The 21,949-nt window shown below is 44.8% G+C and overlaps 1 protein-coding gene across 3 annotated transcripts in view; it reads left to right on the top strand.

Moving 5' to 3' along the window:
• stard13b (StAR-related lipid transfer (START) domain containing 13b) overlaps positions 1 to 21,949 on the top strand; it is a 59,052-nt gene that overhangs the window by 10,870 nt on the left and 26,233 nt on the right. For 2 of the 3 annotated variants that reach the window (XM_053422667.1, XM_053422668.1), the window contains exon 5: positions 4,962 to 4,995. In XM_053422667.1, coding sequence (XP_053278642.1) covers positions 4,962 to 4,995 — 34 coding nt within the window. Of the gene's footprint in view, positions 1 to 4,961; positions 4,996 to 17,753; positions 18,213 to 21,949 lie in introns of those variants that run through there. The other variant, XM_053422670.1, reaches the window with a different exon arrangement.

Genomic DNA, 21,949 nt, shown 5'->3' with positions numbered 1-21,949 from the left:
AAACAATGGATTTAAAAAAGAAAAACAGAATGACTTCATCTGCCAAAGAGATTTATCCTCTTACACAAGCCGTCTTATCAGTTTCCTTCATGAATAAAGTCACACTCTGTGAAACTTAAATTTCACAACCTCCTATTTAATCCTTATATCACTATCACTGTGTTGAAAGAGGAATAAAAACAACACATAGCAGATTAGGTCATTTTTTAAAACAAATTAATCACCAGCTGAAATTCTGACGCTCTCTCTCTGGTGCGGCTCCTCTTCTTCCCTCTACATCTGTAAATATTTGAGGTTTGCGTTGGGAATGAGGCGGCTTAGGCATTCTTAAACAAGCAGCGCCCACTTCTGCTGGACCAAGTATATAAATGTCACCATTCAGCCGCCCTAAGAGAAACAGACAACTGGGAGATTTGCAGAATGCAGGGCAGGGTTCGGACTCAAAGCTCTTCAGCTTGTGCTTTGTGCTCCGGCTGCGGCTCGGCAGCAAACAACCTGCTCATAAGAGGAAAAGCTGCAATCACAAATATTTTCAGATATAATCCAATGAAATCTGGGCATCGTGTTTCACTGTGATGTTAGTTCTACGTTACGTTATAGTTCTGTTTTGTTCAGCTACCTCCATGAAGCCACAGCATGGAGCGTATTCTGTGCACTGCAGGATACTGGAACCACACTGAGGGCTACTGGAAAGATTGGGGTGAGAGGGGTTTGAGCATAATTAGATTGGAGAGTCAAAGGGAGATTATTTTGTCTGCAGGCTCTGATACTTTAGATGAAATGAAGTTTCGGCTCTCGGAGCAGACGCCACCTGTCTCCTCTGTGGAAGCCATAACTATCTCTGGAAAGTGACAGCGGCGCAGGTTAAAACCTGGCTCAGGGACAGCTGGGAATGTTCACATATGCTAAAGACGAGAGTATTTTGGCTGCAGTGGAACATTGAGTGTAATGAGATCACATTCTATACGAAGTGGTGACATGTTCAGGGCTGTTTGATGATCACATGATTTATAGGATGTTTTTATCAGGCTGCAAAATAATGAATTTCATGTGCACCACACTGCTACTGTGGATTTCTGTCCCCTTTATCAACCATATATCAATTCATTAGATCCATTATTATAAATGGCTGCCACTCATAAATATCAGTCCAGTAAATGTGACAGATTTTTCATTAAGATCCATAATTATTCTCTTGGAAATTACCAATCCACACCAAATTTTAATGGGTTCTTTCCTGAGCTATATCGCGACCTTCCACCAAATTTTTGAAAAATTCTTTCTTTGTTTTTTTTGCGTTTTCATGCTAACAAACAAACAATGGCGGTGGACTAGTGGCAGAAACTTGGACTTTGGGCAGAAAAGGTCTCTGGATCGTCTCTGGTTCGACTCCACGGAGAAAAAACTAAAAGACGAACCTGGATTGATCTGTCCAAAAATCCAAGAGGTTTCTCCCTGCCCTGTATAGTGCCCCTGAGCAAGGCACCTTACTCCCCGGGCGTCGTACATGGTTGCTCACTGCTCTGTGTGTCCTGCACCAGATGGGTTAAAAGCAGAGGTTAAATTTGAGAGTGTGCCTGTGCATGTCTGTGCATGTTTTGGGGATAAATAAATGTATCTTAATCTTAATCTTAATGAATGTAGATTAAACACAACCTTCTTTCACAGGCTAAAATAGAAAAATAAAGTCTTAAGCTTGAAAAGTGTAAAAGGTTTTGGTAACTATTAATTTTGTGGCAGACAAAGATGTCGACGATATCTGAAGATTCACTAAACTCTCATATCCGCCTGACAAAATCTCAAATAGCAAACTAGATTAGCTTAGCGTAATGACTGGAAACAGAGGGAAACAGCTAGCCGGGTTCCATCCACATATATTTAATCTCACCAAACACGTCGAACTGTTCCTTTAAGTTTGTCCCCCGGGTTCAGACGTGACAGAAATCCGATGAATCGACATGTGAGCAGCTCTGCACATTCAGAGAGGAGCCCCCCCCCCGGGCCCTCTTACATAACAGCTCTGCACCGGAACGCCTCAGACAGCAGGTGAGCGAGAATGCGATGCAGATTGAATCGCAGCCTCGGAGACTAAGAATAAACCGGACCAGTGTGCGAGCCAGTGCTCCCAGCTTGAACAGGCAGTTTACAGCCCGGACCAGAGATGTTTTATGGGAGTATCTGGTGGACGTTTTTTTGGCACCTGCCTGAATCCCTGCTGCCTCTGTACAATGTGAAGAAACCCCCCCCCCCCAACAACTGGAATGTTCCTCATATCTGCGTCAATCTGCTGCACATCATGCAGGCAGAGCTAATCTTAACTGGAATGTGATTTCTGTCTTGTCTGCTCCTTATATCACAACGTACACAGTGAATAAAACAAGGTGGTCTGCACCTTCTGTCAACAGACTGCATGACGGGGCTTCTACTACAGTGTAGTCCCAAAACACTATTATAAGGAATATCCAAGTTTTAACCTTTAATTATAGAAGAAAAGTACTTTGTCTGACTCTTCTGAGGCGAGAACTTAAATCCATGGAGTATATCCAACATTCACAACTTCTCAAATGTGAGGATAATGATAATAACTTTATTTGTATGGCAATTTTCAATACACGTTTTACAGACGTGTCTTAAGAAGAGAGATAAAACCGGTAACAGATTCTGGTAGATTGTTCCAAAGTGAAAGGGCCCTCACGGCAAAGGCTCTTTCTCCTTTGGTTTTCAGCCTTGATTTTGGAATGGCTACCAGCGCTTTACCAGAGGCTCTCAGGCGAGGGAGATAAAGAAAGTCTGAGATATCGGGAGGGGACAGCTCATGTCTGGATTTTAAAGTAATTAAAAGAACTGTGCTTGCAGGATCTTTCTAAATTAAACCTTCAGACAAAACAAAGAACCATGAAATCCTGATCTCATATCAGTGACTGCATCTCGACCTCGCTCTTCACTGAGTTATCGGTCAATTGAGATGTATTCAGGTTCAGGGACTCCTTCTTCTAATCGGTGTTGACAGAGGACGCCCTGCTCCGTCCCCTCGGACTGACCGGACCTGTCGCTGTCCTGTTGTCTCTTAAGCAGGGTGTCATTAGTGCCGCTATCAGTCACACACACACACACACACACAAACACACACATTCCCTCACATAAACACACACAGACCTGTCAGTCCATGCAAACACCAGTCCCACGTGCCGCTCCTGCATGGAGGATGTCACTTTTCCTGACCGGCAGCCTTCGATGTGTGTCCACCACCTGACGGCCATCGGACTGAGCTCGGGCAGTGTGTGTTACATTCACAATCGAAATCCTTTCTCCTGACTGGCATGAAGGAGAGATGGAGGAAAAGAAAGCAGGCGAGAGAGAGAGAGAGAGAGCGATGTGCTCTGGACTTTGAAGTCTTGTCAGATCCACACATCTCCTCCGGGGCCGAGCATCTGGTTTTTTGGAGTGCACGTTTTCCCCAAACTTTTATTTCTGAAACGCTCGTCTTCTGGAGACTTAACTCATCAGGTCCATCGCATTTCCAGAAGACAACCCCCCCCCCCCCGTCTCCCTCCCTTTTAAAGACACGTGACAGATAAAGCACAGGGACAACAATCCGCAGTGTTTCTGTACATCGAGCGCAGCCTTTGAACCTCGGTTACAGAAGTGTTTAGATATGTGATGAAATTCTGCCCGACTGTGCCAAATCTCACAGTCCATTACGAGGGACACATCAATGGCAGCAGCTCCTGGCTCCCTCAGGGCCCCGCTGACCTGCTCCATGTTTAAACAGAGGTAAGAATACATGCAGGAGGGCATGAGTCAATGTTTATGACCTGCTTATTTCCCTGTTGAGTCAGAGTCGGGTTCAGCCGATGTGTTCGAGCCTTTGACTCCGGAGTCACATGGACACTTTAAGGTTTTTTAGAAGACCTGCCAGAAAAGCTCTTGGCAGCGTCTCCCTCTGCCCTGAATGAGAAACGGGCCGGTGCCCCTCGCACCTCATTTGCCGTGTGGCCTCAAAGTGTCAGCGAGCCGTGTAACAAAGATGGATGGCGTCCAAACAAAACCACCTGTCCCACTGGATCCGGCCAATCGGCGTCGCTTCAGGTCGCTCCTCCAGGCGTGTGATTCTTTCCCCCGCTGCCATGACACCACTGTGAAACACACCAAACACAAGTAACTGATTGTGCTGAGACGAGAGAAAACCTTTTTACAGATATGTTGATGGAAGTTTGAGGCTGAGTCACGTGGGCCTGTTGCCAGTTGCCTCTCACGACAGAGGGTCAGTGGTATCAGGGGCAGGCGGGTGTATTCAGCGGTTCTGTCTCTGCCAGGGGAAAAAAAATATGGAAACGGGGGGGCGAGTAAACAAGGGCGTAAATCAGACCGGTGGGGCACAGCGGAGGGAAATGGAGGAGAGAGCCTGGCAAGAGACGGGAAGGAATCTCGACCCGGCCAGTTTTTGGAATTCGACTTTCACTCCTGCACCCTCTGCAGGATCATTAATATATCATCTGCAGAATCAAGGATGTGTTTAAGTGGGTTTTGAAGTGGGTCAAGAAACATGACCCTTCCTAAACTACAACTGTATTCCAGGTTAATAGCAAACGTTTGTAAAATTGAGTTTACACGTCCCTGGAATGTTATTAAGGCAGCGACAGCAGATTGTGGGGAATGACCACAATCCATGGGAATAACAAGCTGACAAACAGAACATCAACCTCAGTGTTAACAAGTGAGAATTATTGCTCCGGTTAGATTCTCTATTGGCTCTGTCAAAACACCAGTGATTTCACCAGTGAAGAATGCAGGGAGACATCCTCTGTTCCCGAAGGCAGGGAACTGGTTGTGTTTCTCTCAGTGGGTTTTTCACAGCCAAATCATGTGCAATGCTTTTCTTAGGTTTCCTTCTTATCATCAAAACTCACATCCCCGATACTCTGTCACTGATTTAGTGTTGTTTTCTTTTTGTCTTGTAGATGTTCAATAAGATGACCGATGCAGCAGGTGCAGGTAAGAAATGATTCATATATGTTTAATTGCAGTGTGGTTATTGCTTTTATTTTATTTTTCTTAGTTCTCTTCCCTTGACACTTCAACTGCATATCCGAGAGTTTCAAATATGTGTCTCTGTGTCCGTCTTGATCTGTCCAGCACTTTTATTTTCCTCTCCGCACCCACTGACCTTACAAATGGTTTAAACAAGTTGCTGAGTAAATGGAAATGAGAAAAGCTCCCTGCTGGAGAAGAGCTTTTTAAACATCACCCACTTTGTCTACATATTTATACTGTGTTGAATAAAATACAGTTTAAATACATATACATATTTACATTCCCTTGAATTTGCATTGATGCACATGCTACTTTCTCATTTCTGTTTAACAGGTTTAACATGTTCTGTTCGCTGGCCATTAAAAATGAAAATTAGAACTGTTGTGAGAAATGGAACCTTCATTGTAACGTGTGGAATTAGACACGGCCGCCTCGTGGATTTTTCTTTTACACGCCTGAGTCTGGGTCTCTCAGTGTTTTCTGACAGAACCTTATACCTGGATCAGTTTTACAACCTGGTCTTTGAGGAAGTCTGCTCAGTCTCAGCCTACATTACAGTCGCTGCTGTACTGTAACTGGAGTCAGTCTGAAGCCGTCTGGCACATTGTGAAAAATCACCCAGCGAGTTGATCCCGCGCTTTGTCCTGTCGTGCACGGGGGGGGGGCCTCGCTCGGGCCCCAGTCAGTATTAATGCGAGTGACGGCAGCAGGTGTCCGTGAGCCGCCTCCCAGCCGGCGTCCCGAGAATGTCTCTTGTTTTAAAGGCCTCTCTATAAGTATAATGGTCACTTGGCGGTATGCAGTTAAAATTAGGCAGCGTGCCACATCATTGTTTCTGTTTCGCTGAGGGGGGAAATATTTGGCCTGGTGGGATGTGGCCCTCGGGGGGCAGCTGTGGGATTTGGGTAGATGCCATTTCGAGCTCAGGTTGCACTCTCACATGACCTCTGTTGTGGATGACGGCACCGCACAAGTGGACATTATGACCCTGGAAAGATTCCATGTCACTTTTTGTGCCGCAGTAAACGAACGTGTGGTCGGCTGGCGTGCAGGAGATATGCTCAGTGAGCGATCGCCCGGGTCACTCCAGACTGTAACTCTGAGGAAACCCGAGTGCGAGACCACCGTGAATCAAGTCAACGCGTTTTGTCAACACGCCGCTGAGATTCTCTTCAAATTCATTTGTCATGATCTTTTTTCCACCGTGTGAGTTTCCCGGCGTTCGGTCGCTTGCTGCCTCTTTCAGTTCGGTTCTCCCGGCTGAGACCGAACCGAGCGGAGGCAGAGTCGCTGTCTCGCTTTATTTAGCCGTCGAGCAGATGAAATCAACATATGCTTTCAGCTGGAATGTGGTGATCAAATAACTCGGAGGATGATGTTGTGTGAACGGGGACAAAGCTTTGCAGAGAGTCACACACATTAGATACAGCCGAGCTATAAGGAGACCTGAGTTTATGACACGGATACGAGACGGCCAGATGGCTCTGGGTATCGACCATAACACACTGTCCACCTCATTAAAATGACATTGTCCAGGAGAGGAAAGCACATTCTTTGGGTCCAGATCCAAAATAGCAGCAGTGAAAAAACCTTTCTATTATGTTGTGCTCTATTAATGTGCACTACTGTGCTTTAACTCTCCAGTCAAAAAACACGTTCAAAGGCTTAATCCACTTGAAATTGCTTATATTCATAAACCATTAAAACTTTACAAGCTTCCAATAACATTTTTAAGGAATGTGACTTTTTTATTTGCAGTTCTAAATTCACTTTGCCCTCTGGTAATCCATGATGGGCTGATTTTAATCATTATTATATATCTGTCAAAAAGCTGAAGTTATAAAGCTTTTATTAACGATTTGCCGGATGTATATTAAGGAGCAGCTCAGCCTCTAGGGAACTGTTACACTCTCATTCATTTGCATTTCTCTCATCTCCACAGAGCTTTTAACAGCCTTGAGTTCTTTGGAACAACGACTGATTTGTTTATCCTGAAGTCAACACTGATAATAACCACTGCACCATTCATAAAAAAGTGCAATGGGAGATTTCAAAAAGTTTTTAGGGGATTTCGAAACTTCTCTTGCATGTTTTCATTTATTTAAGCGATGGAAAAAAGATGAGACCTTTTCGCCCTCATCACTTGTTGTTATGTTTTTGTTGAGCAGAAGTAAAAACAGCTCCTAAAACCGCATGTGGATACGCTCAGTGAAAATGATTCTGGGGAAAAAAAACGTAATCCTTCATCATAAATGTTTATTTTCTGAAGTTGTGACTCAATATTTGGCCGAAAGCGTCTGATTCCTTCTCACACAGCGTAATGTGAATGGGAATGTTTTCCCCCACGGTGTCTTTAATTGCAAAGTGGAAATGAATGACTTCCTCTGGTGAGAAGACGCTATGTCCGGCCTCAGGAACCCTGCTGCTGATATCAATCACAGAACCAATCAATCAATCAATCAATCAACTTTACTATAAGTGCTGAGAGCTGCATATCCAGCCAGGTTCCTGCCACAGGTACAGATAAGGAGGATGAACCAGCATTTATCAGTTTGACCTAAAACATGTGTTTAGTTGTAGTGAAACATTTTCAATGAAATTTATGCTGAATGAATTTGCACCAAACTTAGTGTCACATATATGACAAGAAAGGAGTCATTGAATAGAGGGCACATCTGGACAAATGGAGAGGATTCAGGATCTTTCCAGATTTCCCAGAGCATAATTCATGGATCTTAATTTTGACTGATATCGATGAGTTTGTGCAGTTTGCTGCAGCTCGATTGAGTTTAAGTCGCCTGTTGGGCCTTGGCAGGGGTATCCACTCTACTGCGTGCCATTCTATTTTGTTAATGTATCTGTGGAGTTCAAAGGAGAAACAGAGCTCAGTTATTTTCTGACCTGCATAAATAAAGGCTCACAAGCTGTGTTATGATAAACATCAGCTTCCTACCTGGCAGTCTGATGGATAATGACACAAGTGAGGCAGAAACGTTAATCTCTGGCCCTGAACGGTCGAGCCGACTGCATTTACACACATCCCCTCTCCGTGAAAAACATAATCGTCCTTCAGTGTGAAAATCTCCTTCCACTGATTAGAAGAAAAACAGAGATGGAACTCTGTGAATCTCGAGGAGAATTCTCTCCCTGTCTCTTTGCAGGGAGAGAAACCTAAAGCCCCTCTCACTGTGGCGTTAATGCCTCCCAGGGAAACAGGCTGAAAAAGAAGATGTTTTATCGATTTGTCCCCCCCCCTCCTTCACAATCATGGGTTTACATCTCACCTGGATTCCTCAATGCAGCCTTGTTGCTTTTATTGATCCTGAATCCAGGGTCATCTCATCCAGCTGCAGGCTGAGAGGAAGTCTGCTTTGTGCTGTAGGCTGTGGAAGTGAGATTTAATATTGGATGTTTGGGCAAAACAAAAACATCTCAGACCGCTTGGCAGCAAATGCTTCTAACGAGAACAAATTGTGTTTGGTGAGGTTGATCTATTTTTGTTTTGGCATCATGTCTGGTGATGAGCTGTGGAGGCGGAGGTGTTTTGGAACGGCATGTTGTGTGGGCATCAGAGTTCAGTGAAATGATGTCAACACTGTGGTCATGTACTTTTCCATGAATGACCTCAAAGCATTAGTAGCTGCTGTTTTTGCTTTGATTCCTCACATCCAACCAATGTTTGAGATATATTTTCTATCTATTTTTACTATTTTTGTATTTTCATATAGTATCTATTTCACTATTTGTCCTTTTCTTTATTTACTTTGCAATTTGCTTTGTACATGATGGACAGTGAGGACTACTGTGAAGATTCTTCTGGACATTTTGACTTAACACAAAGAAAATTGTTATTGGTGGCTTTGGATTTATGGCACCACAGGTTCCACAGTCCTTCACCAGCCTCTGACTCCCACCCCAGTTTGACACGGGCCAATATGAGCATCCATCTCACAGGGAACTGACTCCTCTGCGGGGCCCCTGCAAGTATTCCCAGTTATATAAACCGGTCCGGCACCAGATGAAGCACCGGTGGGTCTTATATAACGTCGACCACTATACTAATGCATTACAGCAGGCTTGTCTCTCCTGCATGGTCTTCAGCTGTTCTCAGAGCCCCCCCGGCCTCGATGCAGTCTCACCCTGGGGGTCAGTGCCTGGTGCTGAGGGCCGGGGGTGACCTCAGACAGCTGCAGTGTCTCCTCCTCTGCACGGTGTCTCTCCGGGGGCCCGTCAGGGACCAGAGTGTACACATCACCAGAGCTTCTTAGCAACCGATGACGATATATGTTGAATGTATTGTTGCAATGTTCAGCTGGAGTCGGGGGGGGGGGCTGCAGGGTGAATATTGAAATCAGATGTGGTGTTGGTTGTAGCAGGATTTTTTGGACCTTGTTGTTACTTGCTGGTTTCGAGTTCAAATTTAGCGAAGTGTGCTGGTTCTACTGGGGGAAGTCATGAGGTTTTTTAAAGGAACAGACTCATTCTAGAGGAATTGAACTGTTTCTCTTGAATAACACAAACATGTAGAAGCCTTTTTACTGTGTGTCTGCGTGAAGCTGCATTTAATCCTGACTGATTTCCAGCCTGCACTGTTTGACTCCTGGTTTAGATAATGGGCTGACATTAGCAGAGTGATAACACCGTACTAGCATGTGAGCAAACTGTTCAGAAGCAGCGTATCCCCCCCCGGCGGGATCTCTTCTGTCATTTGCAGCTTGAGATGTTTTTAAATAGCCCAGCATGACATTAATTGACAACAGTGAAATATCTGAAAAGTTGTTATTTCACGCAGCTGGAAAAATGTTTCTCTGTGTTTCTACGCGTCTCCGCCGCGCCCGCTGCTTTACAGGGGCTCAGGGGCACATGGGAGACGGAGCTGTCTGTCACAGTCGATGATGAGGAGCGGGGAAGATATGTGGAGACATGCTATATCAATTTCAGTCTGCAGTCGTGCCAAAGCAACGCAGCTTGAGATTAACCGCAGATGTACACGTCCTCCCGACTGTACAATCTCTTCGACCTCACTTCTTTTTCAATCCACGTGCCCCGAATGCAAGACAGGAGTTGTCCAGCTCATCGTTTCTGGTCGTGGCCGTGAGCTGCAAAAGGTTCTGGTCCCGTGTGCTATCTGAAACTCAAACAATTTTGGGTTTGGAACTGGAGACGTTCCCTCACGCAGCCTCCTCAACAGATGAGAGATTGATTTGTATTCCCACAGAAGATTTTAGTGCACCAACTGTGCAGAGCTGGCAGAGAGCGATGTTTGAATTAGTGTCATTATATCTGACATGTACTGTATAATACTTTCAAATTAGGCCAATTCTATAAAACATCTGGGGACCTGTGTGATCTACATAGAACAAGTTGTCTCTGCCATTATGCTGCAGGGATTTATCTTTGTAATCACTCAAAGGGCTTCACACTCACTTCACAGTGCATCTATGCAGCTCTTTCTCTATCACACATCACTCACTCACTTCAGAACGATGAGGTTAACCGGGATCGAACCAACAACCTTCTGGTTAAGCGAAGGACCCGCTCTTCCTCCTGAGACACAACCGCCCTTATTACAGATTATCACAACCTCTGGAGCTGCGTGTACGAATATGAGCTGATGAGGTGTGTTTTTGGTTTGGTTGTTTTTTTACTGCTTAGTCTTACCCATCTTCTACTTGTTGTTAAATGGTCAAGGTCAATAATCTTGGTCAACAATCATCTGGACCAACTTGTATCTGCTCTTCTGTGGCTGTAGCTTCCTGTGACCTGGTGGATACAGCTCAGTGGAGTCTTGTTGTTGAGGTGGAATAAGAGACTTTAAACAAATCCGAACCTGACACAGTGATGGATCGAAGTCTTGTTAAACTTTGAAAAAGAGAAGCGTGACTGGATCCACGTCTCCTCTTCCCTGCCCCAAAGAAAAACAAGTGCGGTGCGTCAGATGTGGGTTCGGGATTGAGAAGAAGAAGCAAGGTAGCACATACTTTCCACCGCTGGGTTTGAATATGGTTTCTCATCTGCTCTTTGACTATTTAAACGCCGACGTGGACACGGTGAAGCGTCTTGATTTAAAGCCTTTCTATAGCTGGACTAAAATCCATCTCCATGCGATTGTGCCGTTACCTTCCCCTCCGCATCTCCTCGCTGCCTTACAGGTGCCAGGTCGGTGACATCATGCGCTAAATTTATACGCCAGTCGTCATTCGTGGATCCAGCGCCGACTATAAAGGCTGCTGCTGGCATGACGAGCGCATGAAACATTCCACACATGGAAAGATGGAAAATGACTTGTGGTTTCCTGAGTGCAGAGGCCAACTGGGCTGTTTGACAGGGATGGGAGGGGGGAGGGGGGGGGGAGAGAGTAGCTGGTCGTATTTCTAGACTTTTCTTTGTGTACACAGTCATTTGTCAAGGTTGTGAAAACATTGCAGTAACTATTTCGGTTAAACCACTCCGATATCTGATAACGCTTTTATTGCAATTTCAACGTTTTTATTGCAATTGTCGCGATCGTACATTATAAAGCACATAATAGGTTTTAATAATGCCTTCCAGGCCCCGTGCACCGGAGGAGCTCAGCACGTCCAACCTTTCCCATTGTGTTCGGGGCATAATTTATTACCAAGTATAAATCATCGAGTTTGATCCTGTCACTGTGTGTGTGTGTGTGTGTGTGTGTGTCCGTGTGTGTGTTCATGGAGCTATATTAGAGCAGAACATGTATTAAAAGCCAGTTTAATATTTCCTCGGTGTGAAGAAACAGATTCACTGCACAGCCAATTAAAAAAGGAAGTAGCCATGAATGCTGTTAGCGAACGACTTCCATAAAGTGACCAAGGTGAGATTGCTCTCTGTGTGTGTTTGTCTGTGTGTTTGTGTGTGTGTGTGTGTGTGTGTGTGTGTGTGTGTGTGTGTGTGTGTGTGTGTGTGTGTGTGAGTGAGAGAGTGTGTGTGTTTGTCTTGAGGAATTTAGGCCTGGGTTTTGTAAACTAAGTGGAAGGAGATGTGGGCAGCCGTGTCAGGATGCAGGCCAGTCACAGGGGGACGTGTGTGGTGTGTCTGTGTGTGTTTGTGTGTGCGTGTGCGTGTGTGTGTGTGTGTGAACCAACACGAAAGCTAACAGGTTGGTCCACCACTCAGCTGCCAACTGGAGAAGAAGGCAGAAACAAGATTTAGGAAGTAATGAGACAGGAAGGGCCACACTACTTCAGGGACCCACACCAGGATGTGACCAAACAGTCAACAGACTCCAGCCTGCTATCTGTGTGTGTGTGTGTGTGTGTGTGTGTGTGTGTGTGTGTGTGTGTGTGTGTGTGTGTGTGTGTGTGTGTGTGTGTGTGTGTGTGTGTGTGTGTGTGTGTGTGTGTGTGTGTGTATGTGTGTGTGTGTGTTTGCTGGTGACTGTGTACCTTCTCTATGAATGCTCACCACTCTGCTAGAAATCAATCCGAACAATAACTCCTTTCTCATCTAAAACTAAATCCAATGTGGTGCTCCTCTTTACATTCCCTTATTGCTCTCTCTCTCTCTCTCTCTCTCTCACACACACACACACACACACGCTCACACACCAATAACATTTCCTCACGGTCGGGTTAGATACAGTAACCACATTGGCTCCGTCACTGGCCTGCAAAACTTCCCACATAAACCGCAGAGATTCCAGATGTTGCAGGGAGGCAAGAAGTCTGCGCCTCCGCCGGGCCTGCAGCTCCGTCGCCTCCACTTCCTGAGGATGGTGGTGCGCGTGGCACGGCTCACACCGAAACACACTGTCTTCATGCGCTGGAGCAAGGCCCGTGGGTAACCGTGCTACTGGAGATTTACTGTGCACTTCCACCTGCACCCAGATAACACAAAGCCCAGTTGAAAGAGGCTCTGTCCCGGGGCAGTGTAGCTCTGCAGCTTTCTTGTGGGTTTCAGACCTGATTAAACAATTTGGCTCGGCAATCAAAGAGCGACAGCAGGCCGAGGCAGAGCAGACTTCCTGCACCCTCCCCGCTCTCGGGCTCACGGGGCTTTAAAAGTTGAGGGCCCAGCAGGACTTGTTTTTTTCCCAGTGTGAAAACAATACCTGCGCTGTGCGGCTTCCAGCTTATCACGGCTGATGAGTTGAGCAGAGTCGCCGGCGAGTGGACGAGGTGATTACAGCGAGTCCACACACGCACCGGCCATAAAACGGATGCTTGATTTTCAGATATTTTGAGGGAGATGATGAAAAGTTCACTTGAGCTTGATCTCTTTTTTCTTGTAGTTTTCCTCTGTGGTTTTTGTAGCAGTGTAAGAACAGCAGCTACAGGTTGGTTTCTATTCAACAGAAATGATTCGTTCAACTCCTGGTGTTCAGCTTGAGACCTTTTGAGGGCAAAACTCTAACGATTTCAAACAGGACTCAATATGTAAAAGAAGGGGAACTACCAGTCCTGCTGTAGGTTTAAATCAAAGCAGCTGTCATTTCTCCCCTTTCGGTCCTCGTCATGCAGACCCTCCACTTCCGCCTCCGTCTCGGGACAGGGCTCGTCTCGCAATATAAACATCAACTTCCTGCTTGAGTTGGTTTCACGGAGGCTAATGTCGCTGCTGCTGCAAACTGCATCATAAGATATTAATCACGAGGAGTTATCCCTGCCTGCTGTATTTATTGATGATTGCTGCGTCGGTGCCTCGGAGCAAAAACTCCCCCTAATGTTCATTTCACATCTCTGGAAAGCTGATGGAAATTAGTCCCTGATGGGTGGGGGGGGGAAGAGACTTAAAACCAGCTTGAAAATGACTTAAAATCAATAAAACATGAGGTTATTTTACATCTGCCACCTTTGTGAGAGAAGCAGGGAGAAGCAGCGAGGCGGTGAGAGTGACTGAGAGAGAAATGTACCTCTGTGATTAAATCCTCATTGCTCTAATAGAAACCAGGTGCTGGACACTGGTGTAAATGTTTTCCCATGCATTTTTGTGGGGCAATGCAGCCCTAACAGATTCCGACCTGACAGCATTACATGCTTTGTCATTCAATGAAACAATGGCCACGTACGCTTGTCGTGGCCGTTTTACATTCCTCCGGCTTCTTTATGCAAACGATGACCCCTGAGTGTCTCTTTAAGATGCTCTCAGAACAAAACTTTGACGTTTTGTGTGTTTTTTTTGTGTTGTAGTTTAATACAAAAAGCTTAAGTTAGGTAACAAACTGCAGCAGTTGTAGGATTTGAATGTGTGTTTAAATCTACAGGTTTCTTTTTTAGCGCTCTTGTCTATTTTGAAAGCAGATGTGATGTACTTGATTTTTCTGTTTGGGAAATTAATGATTCTATAAACAACTTCCTCCTCTATGGGAAGAAACCATGACGTTACAATGGACAGTGCTTTAAGAAAATAGAATTAGAGGCCACTTTAATGGATTGGGACCAGAGTCAGCTCCTCCTTCCCCCAGCCCCATAATCTAAAGCCAGATATACACCACATGTGTGGCTCCTCTGGAAAAATGAACTCGACTTGGGAATATATGGTCAGGAAATTTATAGCACATGCCTGGGACGAGCCCTCAGGGGCCGGGGTGGAGTTGGAGGGGAGATCTCCCCTTCTCCCTGCTCCCCGAGCCTTGTTTCCATTAGGCTGGGAAGAGCAATCTCCCAGACTATTTCGAGGGGGCCTGGTGTAAGACCTCTTGGCCAACATGACCCAATCGTGGAGGAGAAATCAGTTTCCTCACATCTGGGATTTTCCCACTGCAGCTAAGGGGCAGCATTCCACATCAGTCACCAAGCATGGACACACACACACACACACACACACACATGCGCTGGAATTTAGCACAAATAAATATGTGTGTGTTTATCTGCATGTGTTTATGAAAGAGGGGGATCGAGACGGGGGAGAAACAAAGTTCACTAAAACAGGGAAAACGGGAAAACGAGGGCTTTCTATAAAAAAAAGAAAAAAGAAAACCGTGCCTGGCCCAAAACAAACAAGTGGATGAGTCAGCGAAGGGAAAACATTCTCAAGCTGATGGATGTTTCCTCTCCTTGCATCTGCTCGTGCCTCCTCTGCCAAGGATCTCCAGAGGCTAAGTCGTCGTCTCGCCCGATGATCCTCGTCCTCATTGTGCTGGCTTTCTTCTCAGAGTGACCGTGGGGAGAGGGGGGGGGATTCACACTGAAAGGGGTCAGAGCCTCGCTGATGCACTTCCTCCATCACGTCTACTCTCCGGTGCTGACAGGGACGCCATTGTCCGTCTGTCCTCTCCCGTCCGTCAGCGAGCGCTGGAGAGTGACGCCTTGTTTACAACTTTGACAGCTCGGACACTCATTCGTTCTCCTGGTTTCAGCTCCTGTCAAATCACTCAGCGGATTAGGAAGATGATAGACAGATGATAATTCTTTGAATTTGGGTTATATATATAGGAATATTGTGTTGGCTATTGTGGGTTTAATTCGTTAAATTATTGTGTTCACTTTTTCCTCTGGGGGCTCCCTGGTTCATGGGACGAGCAGAAGACAAGGTGCTTGACTCGGCCTAACCCTGAAAAGTGAGAGGATCCGATGAAACTTGTTCTGTAGACAAGTGTGTGTGTGTGTGTGTGTGTGTGTGTGTGTGTGTGTAAGTTTGTGTGCATAAGTGTGTGTGTGTGTGTGTGTTTTCTGACCTCCGAGCTGCATTTAGCCCTGGAGCCTGAGCAAGTGGCACTGAAAATAGAAACTAGCTGCTCACTTGTGACTCACGCTGAACCCAAAAATACAAGCTTCTATATTTTCTCAGATATTTTTTTCCTTCCTCTGACTAAATCCGAGAATAGCTGTGACACATTCACTTCGATTCCAAACTGAGAGTTTTGCTGTGAATGTGCACAAAGTTTCACTCTGATGTCAAAACCTGTGAAAATGTAAAGGTCAATGTTTGCCTGGTGAATCCGAGCAGCTCACAGTGTCTCGTACAAGCAGGTCCTCCTGACTGCACATCATTTTAGACGGGTGGAGAAATGAGAAATCCGATCCCTTCATTAATATCCTCCCCCCTCGGGGGTGCACGCTGCTCGGGCACTCAGATATCTCACTATGTGACCTTGTAATAATGTGTGAATCCGCCGTCCTCTCGCCGGCACACAGGGGGGGGGGGCTCTTCTCATATTGAAATGAAGTCATGTTAGCTCAGCGTCACGGGGAGAGGGCAAACTGAGGTCGGCGAGAGGTGCCCTCATTTCAGAAACTGTCAATCTCCAGCCACTCACTCTGTGTGTGTATAATGGTATTAAACAGTAATCCCAGCAGGTGACGGAGGAATTAATACAGCCGATATGATATCACTGCTCCGGGGTCATGCACTGGCTGAATGGACGCTCGATAATAGGAGGAAATTCCTAAAATGATTGTGGTGTAATGATAAGTGAAGTTCTTATAAGAGGAATAGTTTTTTGTAGTTTTTTTTCTCTGTTGTTTTTCTGCTCGGTATCTGCGGCACAAGATATTGTGACAACAAGAGTAAATGGGGCTGAAACTGACCCGTGTTCAGGGTTCCAGCTCCGCTCGGCCACCTGAGGAGAACTCACTGAACTCTCACTGAGCTTTAAAACAACACAGCACATCACGCTGCTGGGAGACTCAGCTCAGAATCCTGATAATAGTCATTAAATATAGTTTCATATCTGCTGCAGATGAAAATAAGACTGGATTTATTACATCAAGTGTTGTCACTGTAGGTGTGATGTTGATAAACAATTATAATTCCCTGATGCTGAGCAAGACTCTTTATTTGTTCATGATTTTTATTGGTTTATTTTTGACGTCTTCAGTTTTGGGGATGATAATTAAGTGTGAGACCGAGTGGAGAACGTGATACCTCGGTTTCATTTAATTTGAGAGCTCTCTCTATGTGTGTGTGTGTGTGTGTGTGTGTGTGTGTGTGTGTGTGTGTGTGTGTGTGTGTCTGTGTCTGTGTGTGCCTGAGAAAGAGAGAGAGAGAGAGAGAGAGTGTGTGTGTGTGTGTGTGTGCCTGTGTGTGGTACTTAGGTATTGAATGGTTTTCCTCTTGTGATGCCTTCAAGTGTTCTGTGTAAATCTTAAAATTGGCCTTGAATTGAAAACATAAAAAATCTCTTTCTGGTGGTTGTGTAACTCAAATGATCGAGTGCCTCGGACGTTTTGTTCTCTTGTAGGGAAACTGAAGCACAAAATGAACTTGAACAAAGCTTTGTTCATCGTTAATTTGTTTAGGATCCTGGTACAGCTATAATCTTGGGGTCCACCTTATAAACATATATTAAAACTTGATACCATAGTACACACCAAAAAAAAGGAATAAAGACAATAATCCTATTTGTGATCACATAATAATAAAACACACACACAAAAAAGAAAGAAAACAAACAAAATCAATATAGAGGCAATTACATTACGGCTGAATTAGTTTATTTGTATGCACACATCCATTGTGTGTGAACTGTACAAGTCCAGCATTCTTGTATTGTATATGTCTAGTTGTGCAAGTACTGTGCGTGGTCAGTACATTGTTTTACTCTAAATCAATTCCTTTCTTGCAGCTGTACTCCAAAAGACAGATTTCACTAAACAATCATAAAAACATCATGGGGATGTTTTCAGAGTTACATTATGTGGTTTAGTAAAATTCAAGTGTTGCTGGGATGCATAAAAATCGAGCTCTGCAAAGTCACATGTTTTTTTTTTTTTTCATTTTGGGGATGGACCATGTCAGTTCCACATGCTCAGCTGTTAAGTCCCACATTTCCCGCAGCACTTGAACACATCAGGATGTGTGGATCTGTGCGTGGATCTCAAACACACACTTGACACACACACACGCACACACACATCTGGTGCGAAGTGGGAAAGTCTCTGTGAAACTTTTCCTCGTTTTTTATTTATTTCCCATTTCTGGGCGAGAGGAGTAATCTGTCCATGTTGTCATCTGGAGCCCTGGAGCTGTAGGAGGAGAACCAGCTTGGAGCAGGGGACAGTGATCCTTCTCTTCTCCTGCCTCACACCTCATCAGAACGGGGTTTGTGTTGTGGACCAGGAGGATTGGGTTATTATGTCCTGGTGGCGGAGGATTAGCGATGACATCTAGAAGACACAGGCTGAAGCGGCGGCGCTCCCTCAGCGAGCAGCTGCGGAGCTCCACGTCCAAAGCCTGGGACCTTCTCTGGAGGAATGTCAGGGAGCGGAGGGTGGCAGGTCAGTACCCCGCCGCAGGCTCACCGAGCCCGGCTGGACGAGTGCACAGTGGAGGGGGGGGGGGGGGGGGGGTGGTCCACCACAACTGGAGAAAAAGTTTTTTAATTTTTCTTATACACCTAACACAAATCATAGTGCTGCAAAAGGAGTGTATGGTTTTTAAAGAAAACGTGGAATTGCATGTTAGAAATGGTTTTACTTTGTCATGGAATTGCAAATTGTCTCCCTATTATGATCAATTCAAATGGGTTGGCACATTATGTAACATAGTTATTGTACTTAGAAACTGTTGCACACGTATTGAAAAAGCCTGAGTAATGTATGACTCAAACTTTATCCATTATAACCCACCGTGTGTCTGGTTGTACCGCAGGGGGGCGCTGATGTGCAATTTTTACACTGAAATGGAAAGTAAACGGCGATAGACAAATATAGAGAATATTTATATATTATATTTACTTATTGCTCTATCTATCTATTCATGTATGAATCTATCTATCTATCTATCTATCTATCCATCCGTCTGTCTATCTATCTATCTGTCTGTCTATTCGTATATCTATCTATCTATCCATTGATGTAATATGTACTTTCTCTCTGTGACACAGTACAAACTGTTTCATAGTTTCCTATATAAACTTGATGGATGGATCCAGATTTATCTTCCGTAGCTCTGTCTGCTAGTATAATACCTGGCTGTGAATAAACCTGCAGAAGCACTTTCCTGGCTGTGGGTCTCCAGTGGAATTGTCCATCGGCCAAATATTTGCTTCAACCTCTTAAAAAGCACCTGTTGCTCTGGAGGAGGAGACACGTTGTGCTGATGTGAGATGTTCAGACACAATTAACTTTTATTTTAGTTTCAGATCATCTTCCGAGAGATATGATTGGATGTGTGTGAATATGCACAATATCTAGAGTTATCTCTTAAATAATCCAATTACAGATTCAAATAAAGAATAAGAAATAACTTCAAGAAGAAAGTGTGGAAACAAACTTTGCAGCTACTTTGGTGTAAATCTCAGGGAAAGAGGTTAGTGCTTGGAGCAGTGATTCTGTCACAGAGTGGGGAGTCTGCAGTAACCTCAGTCCGCCACTAGATGCAGTGAATTGACCACAGCTGCTCATGTGGAAAAGCCTCATGGATCTGAAAACTCAGTCTTCATCAGGAGACGTTCAGGCGCTGAATGCTCACAAATGGACTCCAGATGTTTCTATGATGTAACAGAACACATCTCCTCCCTCTGGTGTGTGTTCTGTGTGTGAAGCTGCTGCTCAACGCTCTCACAGGTTGGGTGTTTGGGGCATGAAGTTGGACACGTGCTCGCCTCAGCTCGATGCAGCTGTTGAATCCTGGTTATTTGACACATTCATCTTGTATTTTCTGTGTGTATCTCCATGATGTGTGGCGTTCATGTGGCAGTGTCTGCAGCCCAGAGGCCTCGAGCTGCTGATATACACTGAACAATTTATAGACCAGGCTGACTTGACAGAGGGAGCCGGGAACTTCTCTTTTCTCTTGGTTGCTTTATTTAAATATATTATATGTTATGTGTGTATGTGGATCACATTGAATGGAAATGCACATTATCTGATGGTAGTTGAAGGTCAGAGAGTGGGGAACCTTGCATGTGGGTGTCGTTGACCAGTGAAGCTAATATCCAGCTCGCCTGCAGCAGGTGACCCATCTACAGCCAGACACTGACGGACAGTGATGTTGTTACTGAAAGTCAGTTGTAAGTGAAAGCTGTCTAAAATCTTCAGATTTCGCATTAAAGCACTGAGCCTGACCTGGTAGATTGACAAGAGTATAGAGCCTATGACACATATTTCAGTTTGATATTAATACATTATGAATTCATACTGTATCTGTGCCCTGCTGCTGTGTCGTGTGTCTCCACATTACGCAAATATTGTTTTAAATAAAAGGCAGTAGCTTTATCTGCACGTTTTATGGTTAAAGGTGCAATAGGTAAATGGGTGTAAAGTTCAAATGTGGGTGGTCAAACTCTATGAAGATAAAATAAAGTTTATAGCTAAATGTTTTTTTCACTAACAGGAGGTGCATAGAATTATTTTACATTGTAAGGGCAGATGATGCAGCTGCTCACAGATTAAATTAGATTTCAGGACATTTGATTTAAAAAAATGACTTAATCTTCTTTAACACTGCAAGTTTTGAAATCCACCACCTGATTTGAATGGTTAAACAATCTGGAGGTTTTTCTTGAATCAAATTTTGGATCATAAGAAAACACTCGCAGGTTTTCACAAAGCATATGATGCCGCTTCAATCTTGTGGACCAGTGAAAACATACAGTATAATCTATATAGACTGTATGTATTCAGAAAGAGTTAGCATGTCTCAGGGTTAGTAGCACATTTATTGAGATTGTGTGTTTCTCACTGGTGTGTCAGTCACAGCTCTTACAGTTGTTATAGTGTCTGCTCATGTACAAGCTGCAGGATGGTCACAGTGGTCTGAGAGACATGTGTATACCTACTTATAGATATAGAGCATCTCTGACTCCTCAGTAATTTAAATCACATATGCAAAACCAAAAGAAAAAAGCAATCTTATCATAGCCAACGCAGGTCTTAAGATATCTTGATCGTAAATAGGAGAGATGAGATGACGAGAATAACAGTTTGTTAACAAGGAAGAAACAACTTGCCTAATTGTGTTCATGACAGATGCACAAACACAGCTCTTACTTTGTCTTCACCTACTTTGTAAGAGCAGCTTTATTGAGACTAACTTCATGATGTATGAGTGAGAAGCTTGGAAATCTTGGGACACACCTTCCAGCTTTGTGCAGTTATTATGTCTAAAGATGAGATTAAGGTGAATAATTATCGAAACAACTAAACGAGTCTCGAGTGATTCACAGTTTCACACCTTCTTCTGTATGAAATAACACTTTGATGGGTTTCCTCCTTCGAGTTACCTGAAAAGCAGCTGAGCCGGTCTTGCAGTGTGATTAAAGTGCACTTTAGTCCCAGACCTGAGCTCAGAATTCAGACATTCGATGGCTCACGAGTTGGAAATCTTCAGTCACACTGGTGCTATTCTTAAGCCTTAACCACAGGAAACACTGCCACAGCAGAGCCAGGACTGCCCAGTGCAGATTACATGTGTCTGCTGGTGAATCACACCACATCAGAGCAGCGTCTAACCTCCACTCAGCTGCCTCCGTGCTCATCCTCCATCGGCCCCCCCGGGCTCCAGCTCCCGTGATTCAGAATATAAAGTTTCCTTTTTAGTGATTGCACCTGGCTGGAGCTGAGTGCCGGAGCGGAGAGTGACGGACACGTGTTTAAACGGCTGCATCGCAGCTTTTGGCTTAATTTGTCATCGCGCTTAAACATTCACCGTGTGTGTACAGTGAGTCTGGATTCCTGTTGCCATGCTGTATAGCAGTTGAGCTCTGAAGCCCAGACGGAGGCGTGTTGAAACAAGTTTGATAAGGGCTGGAGTCACTGCTCCCAACACTCCCACTAAAAGGACAAACTGCAGCCATTTCTTCCCGGCATGCTGTACAGAGTTAAACACGGGGACACGCTGGAGATCTCGACGTGCAGACAGACGCAGAAACACCCGTTAATCTCATTCATTATCGTGTTTCACGGGGGGGGCTGATTGATCCCGTAACACAATCCGTGATGCATTTCTTCGTCTAGACGACAAGGGGGGGGGGGGGGGAGAAGAGGGAAACACAGAAACGGGTTCAGGGAGA

This window comes from Pleuronectes platessa, chromosome 5 (genome assembly GCF_947347685.1).
Source record: "Pleuronectes platessa chromosome 5, fPlePla1.1, whole genome shotgun sequence".
NCBI lineage: Eukaryota > Metazoa > Chordata > Actinopteri > Pleuronectiformes > Pleuronectidae > Pleuronectes > Pleuronectes platessa.
Note: the sequence above shows the minus strand (reverse complement) of the source record. Positions and strands in the feature narration are given on the sequence as shown.